The 15065-nt window shown below is 49.6% G+C and overlaps 6 protein-coding genes across 6 annotated transcripts; 2 read left to right on the forward strand and 4 right to left on the reverse strand.

Annotated features, from left to right (window-relative positions):
• Positions 1-215: 215 nt before the first annotated feature.
• Positions 216-3335, forward strand: CTRU02_204925 (opt oligopeptide transporter; the record flags this gene model as incomplete). Its single annotated transcript, XM_036732249.1, has 9 exons — positions 216-302; positions 388-443; positions 506-666; positions 724-932; positions 988-1321; positions 1373-2170; positions 2222-2477; positions 2538-3051; positions 3120-3335. The coding sequence occupies 9 exons, from the start codon at positions 216-218 to the stop codon at positions 3333-3335; spliced, it is 2631 nt and encodes an 876-aa protein (XP_036576025.1).
• A 1098-nt stretch (positions 3336-4433) lies between these two features.
• Positions 4434-4953, reverse strand: CTRU02_204926 (litaf-like zinc finger domain-containing protein; the record flags this gene model as incomplete). Its single annotated transcript, XM_036732248.2, has 2 exons — positions 4434-4590; positions 4652-4953. The coding sequence occupies 2 exons, from the start codon at positions 4951-4953 to the stop codon at positions 4434-4436; spliced, it is 459 nt and encodes a 152-aa protein (XP_036576024.2).
• A 1663-nt stretch (positions 4954-6616) lies between these two features.
• CTRU02_204927 (uncharacterized protein) lies at positions 6617-7075 on the reverse strand (the record flags this gene model as incomplete). Its single annotated transcript, XM_036732247.1, has 1 exon — positions 6617-7075. The coding sequence occupies one exon, from the start codon at positions 7073-7075 to the stop codon at positions 6617-6619; it is 459 nt and encodes a 152-aa protein (XP_036576023.1).
• Positions 7076-7499: 424 nt separating this feature from the next.
• On the reverse strand, positions 7500-9339 carry CTRU02_204928 (uncharacterized protein; the record flags this gene model as incomplete). The annotated part of the gene is made up of 2 exons (XM_036732246.1): positions 7500-9068; positions 9118-9339. 2 exons carry the CDS (start codon positions 9337-9339, stop codon positions 7500-7502), a joined length of 1791 nt encoding a protein of 596 aa, XP_036576022.1.
• A 1102-nt stretch (positions 9340-10441) lies between these two features.
• CTRU02_204929 (uncharacterized protein) lies at positions 10442-12919 on the reverse strand (the record flags this gene model as incomplete). The annotated part of the gene is made up of 6 exons (XM_070204454.1): positions 10442-10690; positions 10743-11049; positions 11099-12425; positions 12447-12592; positions 12672-12799; positions 12860-12919. 6 exons carry the CDS (start codon positions 12917-12919, stop codon positions 10442-10444), a joined length of 2217 nt encoding a protein of 738 aa, XP_070061558.1.
• A 767-nt stretch (positions 12920-13686) lies between these two features.
• On the forward strand, positions 13687-14833 carry CTRU02_204930 (nmra-like family protein; the record flags this gene model as incomplete). Its single annotated transcript, XM_036732244.1, has 4 exons — positions 13687-13791; positions 13859-14097; positions 14159-14511; positions 14577-14833. 4 exons carry the CDS (start codon positions 13687-13689, stop codon positions 14831-14833), a joined length of 954 nt encoding a protein of 317 aa, XP_036576020.1.
• Positions 14834-15065: the final 232 nt, after the last annotated feature.

A 15065-nucleotide genomic window follows, 5' to 3' on the forward strand; every position in this document is an offset into this window, starting at 1 on the left:
AAATGGAAGCCCATCATGTGTATCCGTACAGACCAACCCGGTTGGCAGCTGGGCACCAACCGTGTGGCACCGCTGATAAGCGACCTCGCCATCCTTCTCTTACTTTTGAAAATATTTAATTATGAGGTCCGCTCCTTAGACTCGACTCGCTCTTGACCTGTGGCCTCTTGCTCTTTACCCCCAACTGCCATACGACAACGTCGTACAAGAGCACAATGGCGAACGAGAAGAACGACCCGCCCGTCGCCCCCATTGAGATTGGGAGGGAGCAGGGAGTTTTGACTGATGAGAAGATCCCTGCTGTAAGTGTCCTCACGGCCGCCCCTATCACAAACCAACCAAACGTGGTTGGAGCACAAGCAGCGGCCTGGTTAACATTCTTCATAGGGTACCAACTACGAGGAGCTTCATCGTCTTGACTCCGAGGAGCAGGCACTTGAGTCGTAAGTCGTGATTCAAAAGTTCCTTAATGTAGATAAAGCTGGCTGACATTGTGCTACCTCAGACACCTCAACGTCACCGAGGATGATCTCATTGAAGCCAAGGCCGTCGCGGCCAACCTCTCCTTGGAGGGAGTGCGCACCATGATGCAGACCGTGATTAAGATTCACGACCGTGACCCCAACTTCCCGCACGGCGTTCTTATGAAAATTCATGAATTTCTCGGTAAGTAGTTCGAACAGTATATTCAACTCAAGGGCCACAGCATTGACTCCCAGACAGACAACGAGAGCATTTTCGAAAACCCCGAGAAGCACGAGGAAATCATCTGGGAAATGAAGTTGGAGGCTGCCTTGATCACCAACAACAGCCCGTACGCAGAGGTACGAGCCGTCGTCGACAACAAAGACGACCCGTCGATGCCCTGCGGTACTATCCGCGCCTGGACCATTGGTGTCCTCTTCTCGGTCTTCCTCGCTTTCATCAACCAGGTAAGTCACAAAACCTCCAATGGCTGGTTAAACACTATGTTAACGGCAAGAACAGCTCTTCAGTGTCCGTCAGCCGCTCATTAGTATCGAGTCCAACGTCGCCCAGCTTTTGGCTTTCCCAGTTGGTAAGGCTTGGGAGAAGTTCATGCCAAACGTCATGATCCCTGTGGGATTCGGCGTCAAGCTGCCCTTGAACCCCGGACGCTTCAACAAGAAGGAGCACATGCTTATCGCCATTATGGCCAACACCGCCAAGTCTCTGCCTTACACTCAGTACATTGTCTGGACTCAGGTTCTGCCACAGTACTTCAACCAGCCGTACGCCAAGAGCTTCGCCTACCAGATCTTGATTGCTCTGTCTACCAACTTCATCGGTTACGGCCTTGCTGGTGAGTTTTAGTATTAATCCGGAGCCAAATATAGTCACTGACAGCGGTTAGGTCTTACCCGTCGGTTCATCGTCTACCCTTCGTACTGCGTGTGGCCCGCATCTCTTGTCACGATCGCCTTGAACTCGGCCCTCCACAACGAGACCAACACTGCGGTGCCCGGACCTTTCAAGAAGCTGTACTCCATGACCCGTTACAAGTTCTTCTTGTGGTCATTCGGTGCCATGTTCATCTACTTCTGGTTCCCCAACTACATTTTTGAGGTACTCACCTTCTTCAGCTGGATGACTTGGATCTCCCCTAGCAACCACAACCTGGAGATCCTAACCGGTTTCCGCAACGGCTTGGGAATGTTCAACCCTTGGCCGACTTTCGACTGGAACGTCATGCTGTTCGACAGTGTCGACCCTCTCATGGTGCCGGCCTTCTCGACCTTTAACCGTACCCTGGGCATGTGGCTTCTTGGATTCGTTATTATGGGTATCTACTTCACCAACGCCTGGAACACCGCGTATATCCCCATCAACTCCAACCGTGTCTATGACCACTTCGGCAAGCTCTACAATGTGTCAAGAGCGCTTGACGACCGTGGCATGTACGACCACGAGAAGTACATGGACTACTCGGCTGCCTATCTCGGTGCCGCCAACACTTTGGTCTATGGCTCCTTCTTCGCCTTGTACAGCGCTGCCATCACGCACGTCGCCATTTTCCACCGCTACGAAATTATGATGGGTTTCAAGAACTTGTGGAATACTATCCGTCGCAAGAAGAATACCTCCGAGGATGGTACGCAAGAGGGCGAGTACAAGGATATCCACAACCGCCTTATGTCTAAGTACCCTGAGGGTGAGTAATGCGACGTACAAATAGATCTCGTATAGATGCTAACAGAGCCAGTTTCCGAGTGGTGGTACCTTGGAACGCTGATCGTTGCTGCCGGCTTTGGTTTTGCTGGTGTTGCTGGTTGGCCTACCTACACCACTCCTGGTGTCGTCCCCTACGGTGTCTTCCTGGCTGTCATCTTCGTCATCCCCATCGGTATTATCAAGGCTATGACTGGTATCGAGGTTACCTTGAACGTCTTGGCCGAGTTTATCGGTGGTATGTGGGTTGAGGGTAACGCGCTGGCCATGAACTTCTTCAAGTCTTTCGGGTACGTCTGCCACATGGTGCCTTTGTCTTTTGGATCTTAGAGCTAACCGCCTCATTACAGATACGTCACCTGCGCTCACGCGGTCCACTTCGCAAACGACTTGAAGGTTGCCCACTACCTGAAGATCCCCCCCAGGCAGACTTTCGCGTGCCAGATGGTCGCCACCCTCATCTCTACCTTCATCTGCACCGCCGTCATCAACTTCCAGATCAGCATTCCCAACATCTGCACCCCTGATGCCCCCATGCGTCTCTTCTGCCCGGGCCCCAACACCTTCTTCACCGCCGCTGTCCTTTGGGGAACTATTGGCCCCCTCAAGGTGTTCGGCCACCAGGGACAGTACAACTACCTGCTGCTCGGATTCCCCGTCGGTATCGCCTTGCCCATCATTTTCTACTACTGCATCAAGTGGGCCCCCAAGAACCGTTACCTCCGCCAGTTCCACCCCGTCGCCCTCTTTTACGGAGGCGTCAACTGGGCCCCGTACAGCTTCTCCTACGCCTGGCCCGCTGTCCCTATTGCCTGGTTGTCATGGATCTACGTCCGCAACCGCTACCTCGCCTTCTGGTCTAAGGTACGTTTCCCTCCTAACCCCTGATACCCAAAAAACAACAGCCCCCCAGGCTAACCTGACTACAACAGTACAACTTTGTGCTCTCTGCCTCTTTCTCTGCCGGTATCGCCATCGCCGGTATCCTCATGCTGTTCACCGTCCAGTGGGTCGGTGCTGAGGTTCCCTGGTGGGGTACTGAGCAGATCGCCGCCGGCTGCGAGGGCAAGGCTTGTACTCTCAAGACCCTTGCCCCGGGCGAGCGGTTTTACCCCTGGTGGAACCCCTCCCAGGTCCCGGCCCCCTAAGCTGCTTCATTGCTGCTGGTCTCACTGGGCTTTCTTGCTTTGGTTGGACAAGAAGTGATGTCGTTCGGGGTCGGACTAGCCTGCGGGCTTGCCCGCTAGGTCAATGTTTTGAATTCAAACCGCGCTCGTTGAACATCTTGACGCATTTCAATGAAATAGATGAGAGAAAGCGGCTTACGGCCGAATTTGCAAAAAAGATTTTGTTTTTTCTTGATTCCCCCCACATGTTTGTCGCAATAGGTTGCTTCTCTTAGTGTAACCTGATAATACCAATCTCTGACTATAACCTCTTGGTCCCAAGCTGCGCTGTGAAATTGTGAAATTTGTTTAATTGAAACTGATTGAATAGCCGGAACTTCGGGTTGAAAAGGCTCCGTCGCCGGCAGTCCTGCCGGCATTCGCGCTGCCCACATGACAGGCAGACCGACTGACGGCTATGAGGTCAACAGCCACTTCCTCCAGCACTTTTGCTGGAACTTCTTCTACAGATAGACATCAGACACAAGGCAAGCAACCACCTTTACCCTCATTAATCCCTCTTACGGCCACCCCTGTGATACCAAACAAAATCATAAATGTGTCCGTTTGCCACTGGTGAAACCGATATCATATCACACGTGAATTATACAGTTCATTTCATATTATGAAATGAGTTATGTCATCAAAAATATTGGAATGAGTTTACTGTCGAACGTCTCATGTGATTGAAAACCTACGAAGGTGATGTTGAACTCCTATCACGACTGTATCTCTGTGAAAACACCCCTGCTTACAACTCACATTTTCGGCTATTATTGGACCTTCGTAGAAACCTGACAACATACTTTAATCTCCCTGTTTTTTTTTTTTTTTTTTTTTTTTTTTGCTTTGCAAATACATTACTTGTTCGAGTAAATGTAACTTGGCTCAATAGAAGTCCGGTTCATATCAACTTTTTGTTGTATTTATTCAAGACTTTCTATTGCTCAGCCGAATAACAACCCATCCCTTCCGCTCACAGATCATTCTGTAACCAGACAGAAAGAGTGAACACTCGCCCTGGATAACAAACCGAAGAAATGACCATGGAACCTCATCGAACTCGGTACCCTCTCATCCTTACATCAGGTGCGCCTTGGTGCCACCCCCAAACCTGCGGGTAGCGAGAGTGCGTCCGCAGCGCAAGCAGTTGTGACGCACGTTCTTGAACGGCTTCATGGAGTAAGGGATGAACACGCCAAGTCCCGTGGTGCAGAAGAGCAGAACCGCCATCCAGCTAAACGCGCAATTAGTTGACCGTGACTGACGAGGTAGGCAAAGGCATATTGTTGTCTTACTGTGTTCCCTTTCCAATGGTGTGGTCAGTTGTAGTGGGAGCAACTCCCCTGCAGCCAGGACATTCAACCAGAGCAGGCCATCTGCCCAACATGGGGAGAGGCACAACGTTGGCCCTGGAACCTTCGCCAATGGCCTCTCCGTGGTGACATGGCTGAGCGTAAGGGGCGTGGGCGTGGCAGTGGCTGGGGTGGCCACTGCCTGTGTGTTGACAACCGATGGTTGAAGGAGGAGTGTGAATGGATTGGTAGAGAGGTAAGGGGGATCGGATGATTGGCTCCTCTGGGATCTGGTTGTTGGCCATGATGTCTGCGATTTTGTTAATGGAAAAAGATACGACATCTGTCTGAATATTAGAGGCTTACCGGCTGTTTGCTTGTTCATTAGTGCGTTAAAATGAAGGTTGAGACGAAAGCAAAGTGAACTGGTTGATGGTCGAACAAGATAAAACCACCGGGAAGAGAGCGTTCAAGTAGAACCCTCATCCCAGACCATGGTATCCAGATCAACGAACAACAACAACTTCATCCACCAATAACCACAGACGGATGTAGCCATTCTCTTTGATGAAACATGGAGAAGCGAACGCGTCACTTACATGACTGTTAATGCACTACCCACGAACTCGCCAGTCTGGCTGGCCCCCCTCCCAGGCCCAACCAATTGAATCGCGGAAAAGTTACACCAGGAACGCAATACGATTGTTTTACGACCAGTAGTTTTTGGATGCTTGGCGTTACGGTTACCGAATCCGGAAATCGAATCCTTCGGGCAAAGTAGTACCTTAAATGCTGCTGCCTAGAACGCCTCAAAATAGCAACCCAGCCTCGTCTTCCCTGTCGATCGCCGTTCGCTTTCCACCTGCAGCTACAGTAATCGTTTGAGCAGTGGGCTCGCCCGACTAAGGTAGATATGGCTTATGATCCAGACCCATCCGGATGGGGCATCATTGCTCAAAACGTACTCTCCACATCCACAGCTCTGGTCCTGTGACGGTGCGACTAAGGTAGCCACCATAGATGTTTAAAGCTGGAAAGAAATGCAGAGATTGACAGAAACTAAAAAGTGGCTTAAAGTAGATCCGGGAACGTGGTACGCAGTCAGATGGAGTGTACTCGCGAACGCAGAGGAGCCCTCGCACTTGGGATCTCTCAGCTTGACAACGTACATTACCTATCGAGGAGACAATGGATGGAGTGATCAGATCAACTACCTCGGACTCGGTGATGTATCTAATATCGAAAGAAGGTTACGCGGCCCTTGGTCCACCCCCTTCCTGGCCTCAAGCCTGGTCCAGATAGAGCCAGCCAGAGAGAAGCCCCACGTATCTGCTGCCAAGACATCCCGCCCTCGTATCGGCCAAGGTACGCGACAGAAGCACGGTGATAAGGGGAACTGGCCATTCATGTTCAATGTGCCGGTTAATTAGACAAGGGTTAATGATTACATCATACTATGTAATAAAGAAGCATAAGCCTGAAATGTTCTGCTGTAAGTAACTCGTATAAGTGCGTGGGTTTGTAGTTGAGTAGCCAAGCTTCATCCCTAGTAAAGACGGTCCTTGTAAACAAACTACAATTTTGCCATGCTATTGTTATTTTCGTTAGGTAAATGAGATAAATCTTATGAATTAAAACACCGCATGCGGCAACGGTTGCTGGGCTAGAACCTCTGGTTTTGTGATATTTCGAGCGCGATAGAACAAAGAATCAGTGATTGACAATGCAAGAGACTGTAGACAATATCTAGTGAACCTTGCTTGACTAGCGGCAAGTTGAGCGGACCACTTCTGCATTCTCTACCAACGTCTCTATTATTTCTGATAGTATCACACCAGTGCTTCCCCACTGGTGCCTCTCCAGCAACACGTGAGACGTGACGGCTGCGCTATCTGCCAAGTCAATGACGCCGGATAACTCAAATGCGACAGTTCTCGGCCTAGCAGCGTGTCTTCATCGCCCAAGCGCTCAGTTGCTCTTCTTCGGCGTCACGTCCTGAACCCCTACTCCAGCCAAGAATAGACCTCTAACGACAGCCACCCATCCGGTAAACAAGACGTTTCCGTAGTCTTGCAATCTCAATTTCGACGGGCTAAGCCGAGCCTGATGATCTAGACTAACATAGATGATTATGAGAAGCGCGATATCCACGACTAGAACGCCGCCCTGGACTGTCCTCCAAATCTTCATGTCCGAACTGGTACGTAGGACGCCAATCATGATTGTAGCCATGAACAGATATAGAGCAGCAATCTGTTGGAAGAGGAAGCCGTGATCTGGATCCGGTTTTGACATCGTGGCTGGGATGAAGCCATCCAATAAAGCCGCTGGAGAAACTACGCAGCCAACGGCACTGACAACGAGTACGAGAGGGTCTATCACCGTGAACCAGATGCGGTAAAAGCTGTGAATGTTCGGTTGTGCCATTGTAATGTCGAAGTGATCCTTGTTTGGTATGTGTAGAATGTTCAAATTGAGAATACAACACAACTAGGAAGAAGGAAACAGACGGGTTTCAACAAGCATGGTGAAACGGGATGCCTTTTATTTCCTGCTTTCAACTAGTGCTTACATATTCTTACTCTGTTGCTATTGGTAGATGTACCCGCCCAAGGTCATGTAGCCCTCAGCCTAGATAGCCTCGGTAAGAGCCGAAATGCCAGATGACGTGAGACCAGTTTCTGTGAAAAATGCTTAATTACGCCACAATTCTTTTTGCAAAAGTCAAGCATAAGAGACTCAGAGAACAAAAAATTATCATATTAAGTGCTTAGAAAATATAGATATGCACAATTCTTTTTTTTTTTTTTTTTTTCAGATGCTGCTCTTGATCTTAATTGCAACAGGACGCTCACCGTTGACCATCCTCGGTCTCTGGTGGTGTATTCTTATCACTGGCATCAGAGCTTTCAGGGTCAACGGAACCCTTCCCGTCCTGGAATACTTCTTTCCACCATTCCTCATTACCCTCATTCGTACACAACGGATTCCAGTTTGACTCAGGAAGGCCCTCTTTCTTCAACTTCTCCTTGTTAAAGATTCGTGGCTTTCTCTTGTTGGCATCTGATGCAGGTGCCCAGTAAACAAGATCTTTCGCCCCATCTTGTCCCATGATCTTGAATAGAGGCTCAAGCGCCCTGGGCCGTGCTTGAAATTCCATGAGGTGTCGAAGATACGGGAAGAACCAGTTGTTCTTCCACCAGTCTTTAAGTCTCAAGCCTTTGAGACCATTTCGGTGGGCATTGTGATGGACTATAACCGGCACAGAGGTAGTCCAGAAGTCCGTATATAGCGGCACATCAGCCCATCCCAGTTTAGTATTGATTCCGGCTTCTGAGAGTGGGATGCGCGTTTCCAGCATATCTTCTGGTACACCTTCGACACGTGGGGGAATAATGACCCGCTCATTGGCCGCCACCTCAAGAGCAGTTTTGTTGCTCAAAACGATGTACTCTCCGTCGTCTTCTTCGAAGACGGTCGGGGTGAACAAGTCCTGAATGTAGTCCAGACCGACCCCGTAATCGAAATGCGCCGCCTCGAGCATGATTTCAGCGTTCTCGGCCTCGGATATCTTTCCCGACCGACGATGTTCGCGCTTGGAAGTTCGCCACATCTCTTGTTCACCAAAGATCTCGGCGAAGATGCCTTGATCACTGAAGATGTCAATTCCTGCAGCACGCTTTTCTTCGACTTTTTCCTGAGCGCGGCGGAGCATACGGCGCATGTCGCCCACGGGGCCCATGAAGCTGCCACTGTTAACGTATCGCGGGCGTACGTCATGGAATTGCAGAGGATCCTCATCCGTGTGTGAACCATAGAGATCCTCTCGTGCGGTCGACTGGGGTAACTTGTCACAGTGGGGGTCGGAACCAAGGCTTGGATCGGGCCAGCATTTCTTCTGAGTGGATATGATGATCGATTGCTTAGGGACGAACTCGGTTGTGTTGCCGTTGGAGGAGAACCAGGTCTGAGAATCAGCACCCCAGTCCTTGCGGATACGCTGGTCCGCCGCGTAGTTTTGGGCCATATATCTTCGAATGAGAAGGGAAGGTGGCAGCTGGAACCAAAGATCGTAAGCGTCGACTACAATAACCAGGTCATCTGGCCCTAATCTTTCGTCTTCGGGAGCTTGGTCGGAGGTGATGGCGTCGAGAAAATCGAGTGCGCCGTCTATCTTGCCGAGATGTGAGCCCCCAAACCATCCTGGGGACTTGTGAAAATCGCGACCCCAGTTGACGATAACCGGACTGGGATATCCGGAAACAAGACCCGACATGAGCATCTTGCACAAATCAGGCGAAGGACCATCTGCCGGTACGATAACTCGCAGGCGGCGGGGACCACCCTTTTCTACCGCAGGAAGCGGTGCTAAACCGTCCTGTAAAGGCGAAGACTCGGAGGTCGAAACACGATCATGGCTCTGTCGACATTAGCTCGCGTGGTGCAAGATGGAAAGGGAATCGACAAACCACCGTGAACAGAATGCAAGAAAAGAGTAGAATGGACGCCACTACGGCCAACAACATTCTAGGAGACAAACTCGGAAGCCATCTTGAAGACTTTCTCTTACGAAAGGCAGGGGATGGCAGTGACTCGGTATCATTTTCAGCGTATATCCTGCTATAGCCTGGCGAGCGCTGTTTTGTTGCCCAAGCCGTGAAACCCGTCGCCAAACTCTTGACAACAGCCATTGTGAAAAGAAGAAGAAGAAGAAGAAGAAGGTAGAAAGGAGCGGACGCGTGAGAATCTATTAGATCGCTCGGGGCTTAGATTACTGTCATGGTGAAGTGATGGTAAAAGGCGAAGTTACACAGTTGGTGTGGGTTGGAAGTTCCTCGCGGACCCAACGCGTGGGAAACAACCCAGCTCCATTTTATTAAACGGAAAAAGATGACTGTGGGAAAAAGCATTCGGGGCTTTCGGTATGTCTTGTCATGAGACGTATGTCGCTTGTAAGTGTGCTCCCCTGGCAAAGTGTTGGCGCTACGTAGGCAGCGCAGGGTAGGCCAATTGACTCTCCTACGCCCTGCAGCTTACGACAAGACAGGTACGCCCGGAAGGGGGCGAACATGTTCTATGGGTGACCGTGTCCATTTCTTCATAGGACGAAAAGCCTTTGCCCAGGCTCAGTGGGCTGTCCCTGGCTAGGATTTTATGTGATTCCGACTGGTCATACAGACGGAAGCGCGGTGGTAATTAGAGAATTTCCGCCCCTGGCTCCGGATACAGCGGCGGGGTGCCACCAACCGGAACTTGGCGGGGTAGCCCATATAATAGCATGGGGAAGGCCTGGAGCTTTTGACTTCGGCTTGGCTTGTGATGAAGGTAAACCTAATCACACACCAAACAGCAAACCAGCTATCTATTTAACTATGTAAAATACGAGAATTTTGGTTGTTAATATAGTGGCGTCCACATCTTGGTTCGCTGAACAACACTGCTCCAAAAGGCACTGCTTGATGAGATGAACTTTTCGCTTTCTTCTGGGCCCTCTCGGCTCAAATTGCCGAAGAAGTGCATGGCGTGAACCCACAGCAACCGAAAGAAGCTTGCCACAGCTTGGCCTCATTTCTTATTCGACATAATGTACCCAGCGTGATGCAGCCCTTACTTCGCTGTGAATTGAATAAACAAATTCAGCTCCAACCCCTTGCTTACACTGCGCTAGTATAGTGGACGTGTCTCGGCGTTGGAAAAAGGGCGGCCTCCCTCGCCTGTGTCCCATCCGGATCTGTCCTTCACGCTTTTGAGTGGAAATAGTGTGTAAACTTCAACTGCAGTACTCGAGAATTATTATTTATGTTCTGGCCAGTTCGCTGTCGGGTCATTCCCGGCTTCTCCTTGTCCAAAACCGAAACCATAAGTTTCTGGTTGCAGTGCCTGGGATCCAAGCGGACTGCCTGGCTTCCCTCGTTCAAAGGGGGTTCCGAGCAAGTGGGCCAGTCTGACAGTGAGACTTTGGTCTCTGTTTGGGAGGTTTCCCATGAGACCTTGAATGAGATACATGGGATGTGTAGCTGCGCCAAGCAGTGATTGTAAAGCCTGTACTAGAGTCAGATACCAATGTCGGGCTTGTTGCAAGTTGATGTCTTACTTGTGCGTCTTCGGTTAAACTGAAACCTGGTATCAGTGAAACACCACCACCATTACTTCCGACTAGATTCTGGGCCCGCATGGTGTTTTGAGCGTCGTCTACAGCATGCTGTGCAGTTCTTTGCATCATAGCGCATGCAGTTAACACCCGCTTCAAATCACATCCTTCTGTTTTCTCAAATCTCTGAAGAAAATGTGCGAACGACCTGGTAGCCCCTAGGTCACTCCGTGCACGTGATGAACCTGGGTTTTCAAGAACATCTGTGAACAACGTCATACTTGCACACAGTGGGTAGCAGAGAAGCCGCCTGTGCTCGTTAGTTGACTGTCTTCGAAACGCTTCGTTTCCAATCTTACCAAAGATCTGAATATTGGGGTATTGAGATAGTTCTGAAAAGGCCTAGAGTAGCATATGCAGCTGTTCGACATCGCTTCTGGGAGAACGATAATTGTATGTAGGGCATCTCGAACCCCGCAGGTGTTCCCATGAGAATGGCGACAGTTTTGTATTGACTGTGGCGTCTGGCAGCCCAATGCACCATCAGGACACAACGGTAAAACGCTAGGTGCAAATTCAAAACGTCTGGGGCGATATCCGAACCAGCCTGTGGAGTGTCGTAACTGGGCTGAAGGTCTACTGGTAAACTTAACCTCCACTCCTCTAGTAGAGCATCTAAATCGATGATGGCCTTGACCACGTCGTCCTCAGCTAACCGAAGACCTTTCGTCGTGTATAGCCGTCTTCGAATAGATGATTCCACCATTGCAAGTTTGGCCCGTAGATTAAGGATATCAACTCCATTTCCCAAGCCGGTTGGCAGCTCAGTCTCAATATCGTCGTCATCCTGGGTAGAGTCCAGCCCGTGATTGAGGCCCATCTCTTTGTCCAAGATGTAGGCGGCCCAGAAAACCCGACTGCGTGCTTCTACTTCCTGCACGCGCATCGACATCATTGTGCAAGATTGTCTATGAAGTCCGATGTTCTGCGACAGCCTCACCGCAGCAGAGGACAGGAGTGCTGCCGTCCTTGAACAAGTGGTACCCTGCATGTACACAGCCATAGCCACAATAGCCTGAACCGACAAGAGATCGCTGCCTCTTACCATGAGCTCTGTAAGGACGGAGAAAGCGTTTTTCAAAAAAGGCCATGCAAGTTGGCAAACTTCCTGGAACGCACTGTTGATTGTCTTCCACCTTGTACCAACAGCGATGACAGTATTCATGTACGCCCAACCGGATGTACTGTTAAACGTCTCTTCAGCGTCCGGTACAGTCTCAAATCGGTCAGCGAAGTAATGAAAGTTGAGAAGCGGGTAGTTGGCAATCACGTCATCGTAAAGAGGCATCAACAATTCAATCGCCTCTTCCCTATCAAGACGTGGAGTAAACACTTGTCTGTTGAACGTGGAGCAGTACGAAGCGGAGTTGATCTCCTTCATGCGACTCGCAATAATGGCGAATACGGGCATTTTCGCTGCCGCCGGTTTGGGCGCTTCAAAGATATCTAGAGGCGCAGGCGGTTTGTTTGGTTGTTGATCGGATGAGTCGCTAGGGGTGGTGGAAACGACAGCCAATGGTGGCGCTGACCCATCCACAACTGGTTGGTTGGTTGTCATTTTGTTAAACGAGCTCTGCAGGGTATTGAATTTAACTGTGCTGGCTTGGCTTGGAGCAATGATGGCTCCTGGGTAAAAAGAGGGTGCAGGTCCAGGGGCTACTGATACTGAAGCAGCATCGGTCTCTGATGGAGATACCCTGGTAAGTGGTGCATCTGGACGAGGTAGTCTGGCCTGGTTAAGGACAGCCTCCATTTTTGACAACCGTTCCTCTAAAGCTTGGATGTACATTTTGCTTTGAAAAAGTAAGTCAACTCTCCAGTCCCGTTGAGTAGGTTGATTAGTTGGGGATAGCAACTTTAAGGATGTCATACCTTCGGCCTGGACCGCGCCGCCTCTGCACCTGATGATATTGGCAGTCATGACTGCGAGTTGTGCATGGAGTGCAAGACGGCTGTTTCCCATCACACTTGATCTTTTTTGATTGACATCTTAAGCAGGCCTGAGTTTCTGTGTCAGCCGATGAAGCGAGCGTCTGTCATACCTACTTGACGATGCATACCTGCGAAATACGCGATGCCTTGTCTCTTGCTCGGCCGCTTTGAACAGATTCAGAGTCCATCATCGCGTGAAGATCCGGAATATACACCCCGGCCACTCGCCGAGTCTGGAATATCCGTTTCGGAGCAAGTCCGATTTACCGAATGCCAAGTGACCCACTGCTCCGGGCCCCGTGGTGACTTGTTTTGTCTGATGTGCCACGGGTGAGAAATGCTGCCGAAAGCCCGCGAAACCAGAGATCAACGTAAAGCCTATACGAAGCCTCGGAGTCGAATGGGTTGCAAATTCAAAAGACCTCTCTTCCCATGGGGTAGGTAATCGAAGGATGTCAAAGAAAGAGGTTTCATGATTGGTCCGGTCACGTAATGTGCGGAAGTAATTTGGTTCCGGACAATCACCATATTAGGTAAGTTGGGCCTGTTCAGCCCAAGGAACTTCCCGAGAGCAATCTGGTCCAAATTCGTCCACTCCGCTTACAGCTGTGCCGGAAGCATTTTGTAGCCGAAAGTCTTCCCCAAAGCAACTCCACTTTCCCCACAGATGGTTTGCAAATCAAGCATTGCGATGGCGTTTAGAAGGTTCCAAAATTAGATAATGAAAGCCAAAACAATTCGACCGACGGATGTTTAGCGGATTCAAAGTGCTGTGAATTGTGTCCGTTGCAACAATCAGAATCAGTATATATGAGAACAGTTTCTACGATCGTAGTCTAGTAGTACGCTAATAACATAAATTGAAGTTTATAAAGTACATTACCAGCTTCTACCAGTTTTACGTGCCACTACACAATAACCCGATCTCCCCATCTAAACCACACCAACTGAAAATATGGCTGTCATTGCAGTTGCGGGCGGGACTGGAAACGTCGGCAAGACTCTTGTTGAGGCTATTGTTGCTACCGGCAAGCATGATGTTAAGATTCTAGCGAGAAAGGTAAGCTGCCTAAGCGCCATAAAGTATGCCTCTGCAATACATATGCTAACGCAAAAAAAAAAAAAAGGCAAATCCTGAGTTGGAAAAGCAGGTTGGAGCTTCAATCTTAGTTCTCGACTATGCCAATGTCGAAGCCACTACCAAAATTCTGGAGGATAACAATGTGCACACTGTCATCTCGGCAATTAACATGATGCCCCCTCCGGGCCAAGTCCCCCAGGAAATCGAGCTTATCCGTGCCGCCGATGCGTCAAAGACAACTAAAAGAATCATTACCAGCGGTTGGGGTGTTCCTCATCATGAAGGGTAAGTTTCTTGCTTTAAAAACGATACATTGTTGGCTCGTCGGAATTTAACAATTGAAAAGGCAAATTAACGATCTGGGCTCGGTTCCCCACAAGCTTAAGGCACAGGCCTTTCTAAAGAACGAGACCAAGGACCTTGAGTACGCTGTCGTACACAATGGCTTCTTCCTGGACTACTGGGGACTGCAGGCTGAGAAGTCTCACATGAGCCCTTTCACTCTCTTCATCGATATCCCTAACAACGCGGCGGCCATCCCTGGATCCGGAAACGTCCCTGCAGCATTTACTCATACAACAGACGTTGCCAAGTTCGTGGCAGCTGCACTTGATCTGAAGAAGTGGGATACCGATTTGTACATTGTTGGAGACAAAGTGACTTTCAATGAATTCCTTCAGTATGCGGAAAAAGCCAAGGGTCAGCGCACTTTACCTAAATCAACCAGATTGGATTCATAAATGGTTGACTAACAGATGTAATAGGTACCAAGTTCAATGTCGCCTATGACAGCGTGGAGAAACTGAAGGCCCGCCAACCCACGGAACTTCCTGGACAAATTCCGGCGTACCCGTTCTTGCCAAAGGAAATTTACCAGGGCATAGCCTCAACATTTGGCCTGTGGTTTGAGGGAGGGGCCTTTGATATACCTCCCGCTGGTACGAAGACTTTGAATGAGGTTTTCCCTGAGATCAAGACTTGGAAGGTGGAAGACATTTTGAATAAAGCCTGGAAGGCTTAAGCCAGTAGGGCCCAATCTGATATGATAATTGTACAGACCACGACTTGATTACTTAGATGACTGAAAAACAAATATTGACAAGCGTTTGAGTCCATATGTTCGTGTATGCCCTTGATGAAGACGACACTCGATTGCAGTAGTCAAAATGGCTATATGCATGCTGTTTGTTTACGACAACGGACTATTGGCTTGAGTATTTGTAAAGGAAAGCGAAGCCATTGGAGCTATATCG

This window comes from Colletotrichum truncatum (assembly GCF_014235925.2).
Source record: "Colletotrichum truncatum strain CMES1059 chromosome Unknown Contig_0003, whole genome shotgun sequence".
Lineage (NCBI taxonomy): Eukaryota > Fungi > Ascomycota > Sordariomycetes > Glomerellales > Glomerellaceae > Colletotrichum > Colletotrichum truncatum.